At 40.5% G+C, this 13,769-nt stretch overlaps 1 protein-coding gene and 6 non-coding genes across 8 annotated transcripts in view; all 7 read left to right on the forward strand.

Annotated features, from left to right (window-relative positions):
* LOC6728976 (GATA-binding factor C) overlaps nt 1-1,582 on the forward strand; it is a 33,704-nt gene extending 32,122 nt beyond the window's left edge. Inside the window, exon 9 of one of the 2 annotated variants that reach the window (XM_039294870.2) lies at nt 65-1,582. In XM_039294870.2, coding sequence (XP_039150804.1) covers nt 65-91 — 27 coding nt within the window. In that variant the 3' untranslated portion in view covers nt 92-1,582. The remainder of the gene's footprint in view (nt 1-64) is intronic. The other variant, XM_039294871.2, reaches the window with a different exon arrangement.
* Nucleotides 1,583-7,992: 6,410 nt separating this feature from the next.
* Trnar-acg lies at nt 7,993-8,065 on the forward strand. Its single transcript has one exon. It is a non-coding gene; the product is annotated as a tRNA-Arg (tRNA).
* A 165-nt stretch (nt 8,066-8,230) lies between these two features.
* On the forward strand, nt 8,231-8,303 carry Trnar-acg. Its single transcript has one exon. It is a non-coding gene; the product is annotated as a tRNA-Arg (tRNA).
* A 146-nt stretch (nt 8,304-8,449) lies between these two features.
* On the forward strand, nt 8,450-8,522 carry Trnar-acg. The gene has a single exon. It is a non-coding gene; the product is annotated as a tRNA-Arg (tRNA).
* Nucleotides 8,523-8,746: 224 nt separating this feature from the next.
* Trnar-acg lies at nt 8,747-8,819 on the forward strand. Its single transcript has one exon. It is a non-coding gene; the product is annotated as a tRNA-Arg (tRNA).
* A 195-nt stretch (nt 8,820-9,014) lies between these two features.
* Nucleotides 9,015-9,087, forward strand: Trnar-acg. The gene has a single exon. It is a non-coding gene; the product is annotated as a tRNA-Arg (tRNA).
* A 360-nt stretch (nt 9,088-9,447) lies between these two features.
* Nucleotides 9,448-9,521, forward strand: Trnan-guu. The gene has a single exon. It is a non-coding gene; the product is annotated as a tRNA-Asn (tRNA).
* The last annotated feature ends 4,248 nt before the right edge of the window (nt 9,522-13,769 follow it).

Genomic DNA, 13,769 nt, shown 5'->3' on the forward strand with positions numbered 1-13,769 from the left:
TGAATTCTAACTGCTGAGTTTTACTAACCTTCCACCTGGACCTTTTTCCTCCTTTCTCCCTCAGGGCACCTGGCGCACTGACTACACGTGATGGAGCGGGAACAACCTGAACAACAATCTGTTCAGTTAGAGCCGCAAACTTGCCCCACGCCTGAATCGACTTTTTCGAGTGGCAAATAGATCGGGACAAAACTAAGCAAGACAACAAGAAGTAAACTGACAAAACACAATGCCAAACTGAGGACTCCTTGGCCAGCAATTGACAGTGGCACCGAGCCCTTGACATCCCAGCGAAAATAAATAATAATCCGATGGAGTGTGGGTGGTGTGCCAACTGGACGAACGCTGGCTATTCCTAATTGTAAACATTGCGTGCAATTTTTAATTATTTAAGCTTTGTCGCTGTTGTAGCTGGCGAGGCAAGAGCCAAAAGGCGAGAGCCGGCAGCAATAACAAAAGCCCCATTAAAATTAATTAAAGGGCTGCACATTACTTTTATTTTATTTTTCCTTTATGGCTTTTCTGTGAGTGTTTGTATAGTGTTTCCTTATGTTTCATATTTCGCTTAATTAATTTAATTTCTCGCCGCAAATTCAGCGTATTTAATTGTGCTTTATGAACTGCCATAAAAACAGAATGAGGGAATATGAGGGGAATTTTCATAAATATTTATTGTGTACATATAACAGAAAACGAGAATCAAGCACACAGAGAACTAAAATTATTATATACAATAAACAAAAACAGTTACAATGCACGTCCAAAAGTAAACATTTTTGTATAAATTAAAAGAAAAAAGAAAAGATCGTAGAAGTAAGTGAAGTTGCTTGTCCTAATTCGCAAAATGCAATTGAAAATTGCACAAATACTTTAGAGCGTATGCCTACTGTAAACTAGTTAAATTCTTAGACTCTAAACAAAACAGACGTGATAAACAAAAAGTAAAATCTATATATAAACATTAACATAACAAATTTCACTAGAGCGCGCCATAAGCAATTGTAAAATAAATATAACAAAAAAAAACAGTTAAGGAGAAGAAAGATCTTTTTAATTGAAAGCAAAGGCCGCCGTCAACTTTTTAAACTAAAAACACACACTTAAATGTTCAATGTTAATGCCTAAGTCTTAAAACTATACACACATAAACATTTGAAAGCCGTACATAGACTTAAGCGTAATGTAATAAATTTAATTAAATTAAATGTTAAAGGCAATTTGTAAAATACAGTTGTTAGCAATTTTTGTATAATTATAGTAAAAAGCAGAGAAGAAAAAAAGCACAAAAAAAGAAGATACAACTAAATATAAACGTAATCCACTAAGTTGTGTGTATAAAGCCAGATTAGTCCTAACCTAATTTATGTATGTTTATAAACAGAATACGATATGTAAAACTATATATATAAATATGATGTATTATGTGCTAAGTGTAAACGATAAATGTATTGTAATTTGGCCATATTGATAGTTGAATATATATAAATCAAAGCAAAACTAATGTTTATTTAAAATCGAAACAAAAAATGGAAAATTGTATTAAATTTAATGGCAATCACCAGAAAAATCCACAAAAAAAATCACAAAAATAAATAAAAATAATTTATGAAGAAAAAATATATATAAAAATACAGAAAAAAAACACAAAAACGATTCTAATTGAGGAACGGTAACTGAAGGCTCCGCCGATGATTAATTGCTTTCAGATGAGTGGACAGAAAATCGAAATTGGTTTGGTAATAAATCCAATAAGCAGCCATCGAGACCCGGCCCGCAATGATGTCTCTATAATGGCCATTTATGCTTATGAATTGCTCTTTAAATTTCGATGCGTCTTTGCTACACAAGAAACGTGCCTTGGATTCCTCAATTTTTGATACTCTTGGCCTATGTTGGTCATTTGTTATGCAGCATTTGTTGCTGGCCATTGAACGCATGAATTATGAGTTGTTTGGAGGCGTGAAATGGCATGTTCGTAGCGCAGTTGTTGCTGTTTTGGTTATGAGCCATAAGAACCCAGTTCGTTGCCTAAGTCTTTTGTTTTACACCGATGACCAGGCCAGAATGATGGGCCAGGAAAACTCACAAGCCGACGCGTGTTAGCCAGCCATTAATCCGGCATCCAGGCGAGCAAAATGCAATGATGACCCCATTTGGGCCTTTGTCGCTCGGCATCCGCTTCCGCTGCACCTTGCCAAGGTTTTTGTTTCGACTTATTTCGTTATCAGTTTTCCCAATTGCAAACAATAAAATAAATGCGAACCTATCGACTGAGTATATCTCTGGGCATTACAATAATTGGGACAGCAATTAGGTGCACGGCACGGCCACGCAGTCAAGCAGGTCCAATCCGTTCAGTTATTGAAATATATATCCATGGCGGGACAGTCCGTGCACGGAGTGTAAGTAATGGTAGAGCGTGTTTAGCACGCCTTACATTTGTAAATAAAACATATATGGAGATTTCCATTTCAACTACCATGTCAGATAGTGTAATATCCGTTTTTTCGATTGTGTTTTAATCTAGCTGATCAATGAAGTAATCCAACAAAAATAAAATAATCCCATAACGCCTTGCTGCCTTACAAGACCGAAACGCAATGTACTTATATGGACCTGATTCGTCAGCATCACATGAGCTTAACGTGCTAGGCCCTGTCCTCTGTCATTATAACAAAGTTAACCGAAAACAAAGTAAAATAAAAAAGGTAAACCTAATTGCTATATAATTACAAAATAATTGAAACAAAATAAGTCATTCGAGCCGGTGCCTTGGAAATTACCCCAACCCAAATGGCCAACAGACACATGCAAAAGTGTCGCACATGTCACGGGTCAATTGTAATGGTAACCGAAACTGTTAGTCTAATTCCAATACCAATTTCGAGCGAGTCCATCAGACGAAAAAATACGGTGATCAATGCATAAGCAATGACCAGCCATATAAATCAGTTAATCAGCATCGCAGATAAGCGTGGCAGTGGGCATATGTTCAGCCAATGGGAAACCAATTCACACACCGATACACACTCGCCACGGGATGATAATGGGGCACGCCACCTGAAACCAGTTGTGGAACATGCAACAAACGACATAAATAAACCGCACTAAATATGAACGTAAATCAATGGGTCTGTCTATGGGATTGGGCTGCGGACTGATATAGGAATTGGGTTGTTGGGTTTGCTGTTGGGGCATTGAATGTGGATGGGGTAGGTCTATTAGGGTAAGCTCTTCACTCTGCTGGTCCCATTAAATATTTCTGGGGACCCCTGCATTAACTAATTAGTAAAAGTCAAACAACAGCAACATAAATTTATGATTAAATGCTGGGATAGCTTACTTCAGTTTTGAAGAGGAGAGTATGTTTAAAAAACTGGGAAGATGATCCATTCGTATTGTAAATTTCATTCATGCATAATCAAAAAGCTTATATATTTTAGCTTAACCTCTCTACTTGTTTAGTCTCCTCTGAACTATCAATTAGAGTGCATTAATTCCAGCAAATCAGTGATTAAACAGTTGAATGAAAATCGAATTTGCCTGAGTGCTGCTGGCTGCCAGCGGACTCCTCGCACTCAAGACAGCAGCAAATATTTGGTCATGCATTAACTAATTAGTGACAACGAGGCCGAGGAGCCAGGGAACAATGCTCCTCCGACCACGTCCTCGACCACTTCCTCATTGTCCTGGCAGTCGGTGGTCCTCCTCCTCCCTTCTGTGGATTTCGTAATTCCGTTTGTGTTTCAGTTTCAGTTCGTGCGTTTCGGCTGCGTGTTTATCTGATTGGAAATGTGCACCCAACAATGGCGACACACAAAACACAAACACACACAAAACACTTCTTTAGATGATTAGCTGCGATAGCCAGGTTATGGCTTCAACCATTCGATTCGATTTAAATGAATTTTAATACCGATCCAAGAGGAGCGAGCCTCGATTGCAATTCAATTTAGATGGTAACAAACATTATAATCTGTGAGGGCGACTTCCATTAGCCGTATTTATCATTGGACACCAGCGCATCAATGGGGATTCGGTTTTGGTTTGGGTTGGGCTTTGGGTTTTGGGAATTGGGTGCTCGGTCAAGTCGGCTGTTAAATGTAATTGGTTCTCGCGCTGGTTGGCTGCTCCTGGCATTCTGGTCTTCTGGCCTTCTGGCTTTCTGGCCATTCCAATAATTTTACAAAAGCTGCCACAGTTTCAATTAAATTTCCGTTATCACACGCTCACAAACAGTTGCATCCCATTGGCAGAGCTGGCGCTTAGTCAAACGATTGTTCGGCTGTGATAGCACCTACAACTCATTGCCCTAATTAGAATTATTCTAATGAAATTAAATTGCACAAATTGCATTTGCTCGAGCGCGGAGCGGTGCGGTGCGGGGTGGGAATTAATTATAGAAATTGCCATATGCCCGGCCATATGCAGCTCTGTCATAATTTGTTTTACATTCGCACAATCAACTGATTAACGTAATGAGTTTCTGCCTCTCGCTGGCCGAACGAACAATTTCATTCCACTGCATTTCTCAGCTAATTTGATTAAATTAGGCACGGATGCCACTGGAACAGAAACTGCAACTGCAACCGTAACTGCATCTCGTTTTGGCCCATGCAATGTCATCACATGTCCAGCACCCAACTCCAAACATGGCCAATGGTCCAATGGTGCTGTGGCTCTGAGCCTGGTCATATCAAATGCTTAATGGCAACGGCCCATGTCAATTCGTGGCATATTAAATAGGAAAATTGGCATTGGCAATTGCAACAGATATTAGTTACCTCGTTGCCTTCAATGGGAGGATCAGGGCAGGCAGGATATTGCTAGACTGTGTAGGTAGGCCTATGAGTGCCACGGAATCGCAATACAGGCAACAAACTTCGCGGTTGCCACAGTGGATGCAAGTCGAGATGGACATTTAATATTTACATTTTTATTTGTAAACCTGTAAGCCTTGTAAATCCTTATGAATTTAATTCTATAACAAAATGGAATATTATAAATATTAGAAAAGCAAGAAACAGGATCAAAGAATGGTAGAACGGAAAGTAGGTGCCGTTGATGATAAAGAGCTGAATTCACGGTTAAATTGGCTTAATCCGAACTCATTAGGAAGGAATAGGTTGTTCAGATCCTTTGGGTTAAGAACCTTTTGCACCACTGTCCAGAACCGGCGCTATCTGGGAGTGCGATCAATTTGTCGCTTGATTGTGTGCGTTTTGCATGGCACATGCAATGAGCCTTGCCTTTTTAGCCCGGCTAAAATCCAAAGTCTTGGCCAGTGCTTGCAGTTGGTCCGCCAGATGGAGTAGGAGATGACGATGGAGGCTGTGGAGAGGTTAACTGGCCTTTGGGTTAGTTGTTGACAACCAGCCAGTGGCCATATTTGTGTATTATTGTTAAGCAAACGCACAAAACACAAAAGCCCACGAAACGCACAAAAAGCCAAACGAGGCAATGCGATGCGATGCTAAGAAGAGCCTGGCAAATATGACAAAGGCACATAAATTCGGAAGCTCTGCGAGTGGCAGGGATTCTATAAATAAGATGAACACGAAAACCGAGGGAAAAACATGCAACATGTTGCCCGTCTGTCTGGCCAAGATGCGGTGAAAATTTGTGTCGTCATCCCGGCCAAAAGTGTCAAATTTCACGCAACATGATGCGCTAAATGTGGCCTGAAACTGGCTCCTCTGTTAGCAACTCCTTGGCAATCCCTTTGCCCCTTCTGGCTGCAGCTCCACACAGTTGCATGTTTATTGTAAATATTATGAAATGTTGATACCTGCGATTGCTGGTCTTCTGGTCTTCTGTTCTTCTGGCCAGGCTTCTGCCTCGGGAGAATTTATTGATGCTGCACGATAAATGCGCTTTGAGCATGGCCAAGAAGCTGTCCAGCGAACACGGAGGCATAAATTTCCATTTCCCGAGAATTATGCCACAACGAATTATTGTTCCCGACATAATATCTTGTGTAATTACTCCAGGCAAGGTGATAACCTGGCAACACTTCATAGCCAATTGCGGGTAAAGTTGGCTGACTTCGATTTTTTTGGCTTAACTTTCGTCATCATTAGGGGCCAAACAACATCATCGTGTGGCTCTGACAGGCGATAAGTGGTTCGATCTGGTCACGGTCTCCAATACCGATCGCAACTCCAACCCTGGAGGACCGGCCAAAACAATGCATAGTTCTCTCCTTGCTTCATTTTTTTTTTTTTTTTTTACTTTTTTTTGGTTTATTCGGACCGTGGACAACATTAACCTGTTAACCCAAACTGACGGCAAACGGCGACGGGCCAAGTCCCCAAGCGAAGTCCCGGGATCCTGAGCTCGGCCTGGTGTCGCCTACTTTTGGGACCAGGTCCCGGATCGCCGGCCGTTTGGACGATGGCCCGACTTAGCTGAATGCAGTGCATGAATAATGCGCGCCCACAGCTCAATAAATTTTCACTCTTTTCGCCACAGCCCCAACTTCAGTTTATTCGCAGTCCGAGTTCCAGTCTTAGTACCAAAACCGAAAGCCGAAAAAATTCACACATCTTGTGCAGGTCCACCTCCCCCGTTCCCCGTCTATCTGGATGCCCCTCTCTGCACTTAACAAAAATGTTTAACTTTAATAAACTTTAATTTGCAAAGTCTAGCATTAAAGTATAGAGTCAAAGCTTATAGCATTCTAGAAACTCAGAACATTTGAGACTCCTGAAATCATACGATTGTTCATATACACTCCATAAGTAATGAAAAATATATTGAAACAGGGGTTTTTATATTTCTCGCAGTTTATCAAAGGACTGTTCACAGTGCCCGGCACTCGACGCCACAGCAGGGAGGAGCTCCTCCATGCTCCAGCTGGGATGATTCATTTGCTGGCCACAGAAAAATTCTCAACAAAAAAGAAAAACGAAGAGAAATAATAAGAAGCCAGTGCAGGGAAACACAGATCCAAAGGAGGATGGCAGGGAAAAATTGTTACGAGAACCATTTAAAGGAATTCTCTCGAGTTAGAAGTACGAGACACGATCAGGGGCAGGGATCAGGAATCAAGAATCGGGAATCGGGGACCACGGTCATGTCCAAAAACAAAAAGATACAACCGAGCATTAACAGACCTTAGCAGACTGCTTGGGGTCTGCCACCACCTAACCCGACGCCTCCTCCTCCACCTTAGACGAGTATTCCTCCTCCTCCGATGCAGTTGCATTTCGCGATTCCATTTCCTTTTCGCATGATTTCTCGGTGTGCGCGCCCACAATTGTCGAGAGATTAGAGATGCTGTAATTCCATGGCCTGCGATGCCGATTGGCCTGGCTTACTCGTTTCTGGGATGGGGGCAACTGCAGCTCCAGCATCTACGATGGCAACAGCTCCAACAACGCCAACACCAGCCACCACGACGACGGCGAAGATGATGATGATGCGGCTGATTTGGGCTTATCACGTTCACGGGAGACTGGAAGACGCTCCACAGGTTTACACGAACCTGGAAGTTGGGATATCCACGAAAAACTGCAAAGTATAGATTGCAAAAAAATTAAGAGGGGATTTGAAAAATTTGACTTCTTGAGTAGCTTTTCTTTTTTCGTCAAATAAAATTATGTTTTTATTATGAGAAGATTTATTGGCAACAAAACAACCATTTAACACTGAAAAGTTATAATTTACTTTTTTGTAATCCGATATCAAACACTAAAACGATTTCATTCAATAACCAGATCATCTTATATCTCCGTCTCAAAACGGAAACACCTTATTAAAAAGTTTGACGTTCACCCGATGAATCCGCAAGCTCATTTCAATAATAGTTTTTTACGATTACCGAAATTCAATCTTTGAGCCGTCCATCAAGAAATTAAGTATGGTAATTTACATAATGAGATTCAGAGTGCCCAAAACAGACGATAGCAAGATCAATGAATATTTTGGATCTTTTTTTATAGAAACTAGTTTTCCGGCTACATGATGTATGAAAGCTTTTGTAATTTCATCGGTCCTGTGGCGCAATGGATAACGCGTCTGACTACGGATCAGAAGATTCCAGGTTCGACTCCTGGCAGGATCGGAATTGAATTTTTTACAATTTTGGATAATTGCGTTTTTCTAGAACCTAAGTAATTGAATTTAATTAAGTGATAGTAAATATAACTTAGGATTTATGTCGCTTTTTAATTTAACTTTTTGTTTTTATTTAAATAAATAAAAATATTGTGTTCAAAAAGATAACATCGGTCCTGTGGCGCAATGGATAACGCGTCTGACTACGGATCAGAAGATTCCAGGTTCGACTCCTGGCAGGATCGGGATAAGTTATCTTTTTGTGAATAAGATAGATATTAAGGAATTTAATTTTTATAAACTTTGGCTCGTAATATATTTCCTCCTATTTTAATCCATAGATAATCTTCTGTTAATTAATGCAAAAAAGTAATTTCCGTTAGATTTCAGCGGTCCTGTGGCGCAATGGATAACGCGTCTGACTACGGATCAGAAGATTCCAGGTTCGACTCCTGGCAGGATCGAGTTAATTTTTACTTTTTGTTTTATAATTTTGAATTTTTGAAATTCATATTTAGGAATTTATTGCTTATATGCCTTGATTTTTTATATATCGTTTCCTTTAGCTGCAGCTAATCGTTAGTTATCCATTTTATTTTTTCCAGATTTGATTTCGTTTTTCTTTCATATAGATCTTTTGTTATCTACTTTAATTAATAAAAAGTATTTTTTTCCGTTATAATTCAACGGTCCTGTGGCGCAATGGATAACGCGTCTGACTACGGATCAGAAGATTCCAGGTTCGACTCCTGGCAGGATCGAGTAATAGTTCTTTTTTGCGGTTTTAAGTCACACAACACGTTATCGTATAACTTATAACTCATAACTTATAACTTATCACTTGTATTTTATATAGATATTTGCATATATTTTAATAGCATTAGACTAATTTTATTTTTATGATACCCCGCATAATACCTAATTAAGAACAGGTGTTTGGCACGCAAGTTTCTATCGGTCCTGTGGCGCAATGGATAACGCGTCTGACTACGGATCAGAAGATTCCAGGTTCGACTCCTGGCAGGATCGGAGATAGATTTTTTTTTCTCTTAATAAAATCAACAGACTATTTAGAAAAATACAAAAACTGAATATTTATTTTGGAAAAATGAAATATAATAAATGATATATAATTAATGAAATGATATATAATTCCTCGCTTTTACATTATTGTACCCACTTTTCAAGCTAACAAAAACAATTGCACATTTACATTTATCTTTTTAGTTTGTCTTAAACAAACATAATACCAAATATGTTAAATACGTTAAAATTCCATAATCTCAACGACACTGCTCTTTATTGTTTATTTATAGCTTTCTTAAATATCGGAGTCTTTCACCGTTTCGCCGTAAGTTCAACTAACTATTTTGTCTCTTGTTGATCAATGCCTCCGTGGCGCAATTGGTTAGCGCGTTCGGCTGTTAACCGAAAGGTTGGTGGTTCGAGTCCACCCGGGGGCGACTTAAGTATTTATTTTGAATACTTAAGTATTTATTTTGAATACATAATTTTTTTCTTGTTTAATTCAATTCAGCATTTATGAAAGTGAAACACATATTTTTAAAACCGTATTTATTAATAACAACGATAAGTAATAAGCTTTTTTAACTGGTTTTTATTAGCATATTTTTATTAGCATATTGATTCCAAATCTTCAACTTCTTCGACGTGTAAACCCCCAAGTTGCTGATGCTCAAGATCTGCGGCTGTGGTGTCTGCGAGTCTGCGTCTGCATCTGCGTCTGCGTCTAACAATGGCCACACTGCAGCGCGCCTAAGCCAACTCCGAGTCTGGGGCTTAGTTACTTAGTTAGTGATCCAGGTGGGGGATCTCTGGCTAGCTATTCTGCCGCTCCCGCCACCTCCAGCCAGCTGTATCCCCTTGGTGCATTGCATAAGCGAAATATTTGTGCAATTTGATTTCGCAGAATTGCGAATTCACTGGAATGAATTCCCTTTGCCCCCCGCCCATTTGGGATGGCGGCTTATGCGCATTATGATTATGATGATACCTTTTGCCGCTCTTTGTTTGCTTGTGCCGTTTGTTGTTACTTGTGTTGTTTTCGCCTTGTTTGCTGGTTTGTTAGCCGCTCGCCGCGATTATGGTTGAAATTCTATGCACTTTTTTCGCAGTCCGCCGTCCGCAGGCCCCCGGAGTCATGATCTGAGGGCAACTGAGGGAAATTCTGTGGAAAAGCATTTTCTTTCTTTTCTTTGCCAAGGGAGCGAACCGCAGGCTGGCGAGATCAACATGGTCCGATTGTGTTTGCAATCATTACGAACGACCACGACCAAGAAAGCGGATCAGTTTTGATTGGTCGGTGCACAGTTCGAGCAATTTGTTAAGGGCACCCTACTTACTGTCCCTATTTATTTGCCCCACTCCAATCAAACTTTAATTAGCAGACTCTGCAAGACCAAGGGCACTGGCAAGCACTTGAAACTTAAATTTGGTTCGCACATAAACAGTTGGCGATTTTAAAGCTATAATTCCACCCAATCTAAAAGTTGGCCTGCACATGTCATTTAAATGCAAGCCTAGGACATTCAAGGTCTCTTAAACACCCACTAACCCCCGCTGCCACCCCTCCCCCTCATTTCCCATAGTCCACCACTTTAGGCGACAATTTTTGGTGTGTGTGTGTGTGTGGAAAAACACGCCCCTGTGCCACACGAAACTGAAAATGAAATGAAATGGAAAACGCGAAGAGGCCAAAAACGAGAACTGACCAGAGAACTGGACCCTGGGCAAGCTGCTAGGAAAATGAGACGCTTATCTAAATCTTCATAGTTGGCTAAGCGCGGCACAACCCCTACCCCTCACCTTTCCGCCCCCTCTTGGTGTTTTTTTTTTTTGTTTTTGGTTCCCTTTCGTTCGTTTTTAATTGCAGCTGAAACGTGAGCGAAATGTAACCAAAAATGCAATTGTGGTAGGAAACCGGGACTGCAACGTTTCCTTCTGCGTTCTTTATGTTTTTTAGTTTTTTGGTCATTCCTATGGCTAGTTAATCGCGCGCATTCGTGCAGCATTCCTTTGGTTCGGGACTTCCCCTCTTACCGAAAATCCATCCCTAATGAAGAAGGTTCCCTGTTTTTTCTTCTGATCCGACCACTGGCTGGAGGCCGGACATTTGTCATCGAAACATGTAATTATGCCACTTTGCGTCGAGTTACGAGGCAAACCATTTACAATATGCACATCTAACGCGGGGAAAATGGGTAAAACCTAATAGGGAGGTCCTTAAGCCGACCCAAAAGACCTTGACCACATTAGAAATTTGTTTAGCAGCTTGCTACTGCATTCCAATAGAATGCTTCGTGGAAAAAGTATTTAATTTTGAGCGGGAATAAATTTGTACATTGCATGATTGTTTAGGATAAGTAGATGGCATAATATTTATCTTAAGTATCTTATATTATAGAGTTAAATATAACTAATGTTACTTAGATCAGAAACAAGCCATTTTTTCTCTCATTCCAACCCCTTCAGGTATTAATAACAAGTATTAGCATGTTACTTAATCATAGCTACCATCTAAAAAATGTGTAATACCCGGAAGAGGCATCTCTCCCACATCCAAGGCACTTGGCAACATGTTGCAGGCAAATGGGACTGCATAATTGTCGCCTCACGTGCAACTCGGGCATTTCAGTTTTTTTTTTATAATAATATTAAAGCATTTCAGGGTTTCAGCACCCAAAAAGCTGTCATTCGCCAAACACACAAACTCCGCACATGTCAATTAAGTGGGCGAGTGAACCCGAAGGGGTTGCCAAAGGCGACATGCGAGTTGCAGCCAGATCTGCAAAGAGCCCACAATGACAATGGCCTCAATTAGGCCGGTAATAAGCCATAAAAGCACCCCGCTCCTCCTCCCTCTTCTGGCCACATAAAAACACCTCCTCCTCAGATCATCACGCGATGGCCGTCATTATACGTGGCCCGTACTTCTAGGTTTATAACTTTTCAAGTTTATAGTTTCCCGGCCGTATTCTGATCTCCTGGCCAAGTCAATTACACAGCTGAATGGGCTGAGAAAAAAATCCAATTGCCAAAAGTCCGGCAGCATAAATCCGAAAAAATACAACAAAATCCCTGAAATTGATGTGCGATATATATGCGTGTGTGTGTGTTGGTGGGTGGTGTGGGTGGTCAGGATGGAATCTCGAGGCGAGTGTCCAGCTTTCGGTTTCAGCGATAAACAAACATAAAAAGTAAACGTCATCCGCATCGCTTCTTCACAGTTCAATTCCTATTTGCACAACAACAACTAGAGGAGAAGCAATAGCAGAAGAAAAGATATATCCCGCTGAGGAAGATATACAGTGGAGCTTCCTTAATCTACACCCGCTCTCAAAATTGAGATTCAATTAGTTTGGAATTTTTATTTATATTCAAGAACACGTCGTTATATTAAATCTGTTTCAAGACTTCAACTTGAATTGAAAAATAATTATACTTAAATTTTTAATTTTAAAACCCCGCAGAGCATCTTAATCACTTAGTTCTAATCATTAGCGAAGCTTAGTAACTAAATTTGAAATAAGATAATTTGAAATTTGCCTTTACACATGTACGAACGAGTATTTCCCATCTAATAATCCGTGCCAGAGATGCTCTACTGTATTTGCTATGCATTCTGCGCCTGGACAAAATTGTATTTTATTGCCAGGGATTAGACGCAACCCTTTCGCTGCTGGCCTGGTCACTGATAAAGGCCAGCGGTCAGGTCAAGTGGAAGGGTTCGACTTGCAGCGAGAAGCCAATGGAAAGCAATTTATTTACACGTGCCCTGGCTGCGAGGATTCCTGCGGCTTAACCCCTTATATTTGAGCTGATTTGATTCGATTTTTTATGCCCGTCCATAAAGTTTGACAACGCCAAGAATCAATTTTGGCCGAGGCGAGCGTTGTTTATGACCAAACCGGATTTAAGCCACAATTAAGTGTGCATGTGGGTAATGTAAGTCAAGTGGTTATCGCATGGCAAACACTCATCTCTATTCCGAATCGCCCGTTCACTAATTAATGCCGGCAATTAAAACCACATTTAGATGACAATCGCCGTGAATAATTGTGCAATATTTGCAAAATTTATTGATGAGCACACATCTGTTTATTATTATTGGTTATATACTTTTTACTGCCATTCCCGTTCCAAACCAAAAAAAAAAAATGAAATAGAAACCACCCAGGGAAACGAAATCGAAAGCGGATCAATTGCCCAAAAGATCAATTGGCAATTGACAAAGCGATTGCTGAGTCGAGATCCGATTAGATCAATTCATCCCACTTCGGGTTGCATTCGAGTGTAGAGTGTGTGTACATGTCCACTGGGCCATTAAATCTCTGTACAAATTTCAAATGTGTTGCGGTTTTCGCCATTCAAGCGCATAACGAGAAATTCATTAATCCGCCTAGGATTGTGGAGTTTTCCGATACTATTTGTTTTTCTGAGTTTGCCGAGGGTTTTGCGTTTAGGGCTTGCCTTTCGGCTTAGTTGCATTGTAGTCCAATGCCTGGGTTTAATTCAATTATCCCGCGCCGATCGCTTTCCCATTCCCATGGCTATTGCCACATTTGAGCCTTGCACCTTGCACTTTCGGTTTCTGGGTTTAATGTTTCCTGGTTCTTCTGCTTTTTGGCGGTTTTTGTGTGTTTCTACTGAGTTGTTTTTTTTTTTGGAAATACTCGGCACGCGCTGCATTT

Source organism: Drosophila simulans, chromosome 3R (assembly GCF_016746395.2).
Source record: "Drosophila simulans strain w501 chromosome 3R, Prin_Dsim_3.1, whole genome shotgun sequence".
In the NCBI taxonomy this organism is placed as follows: Eukaryota; Metazoa; Arthropoda; class Insecta; order Diptera; family Drosophilidae; genus Drosophila; species Drosophila simulans.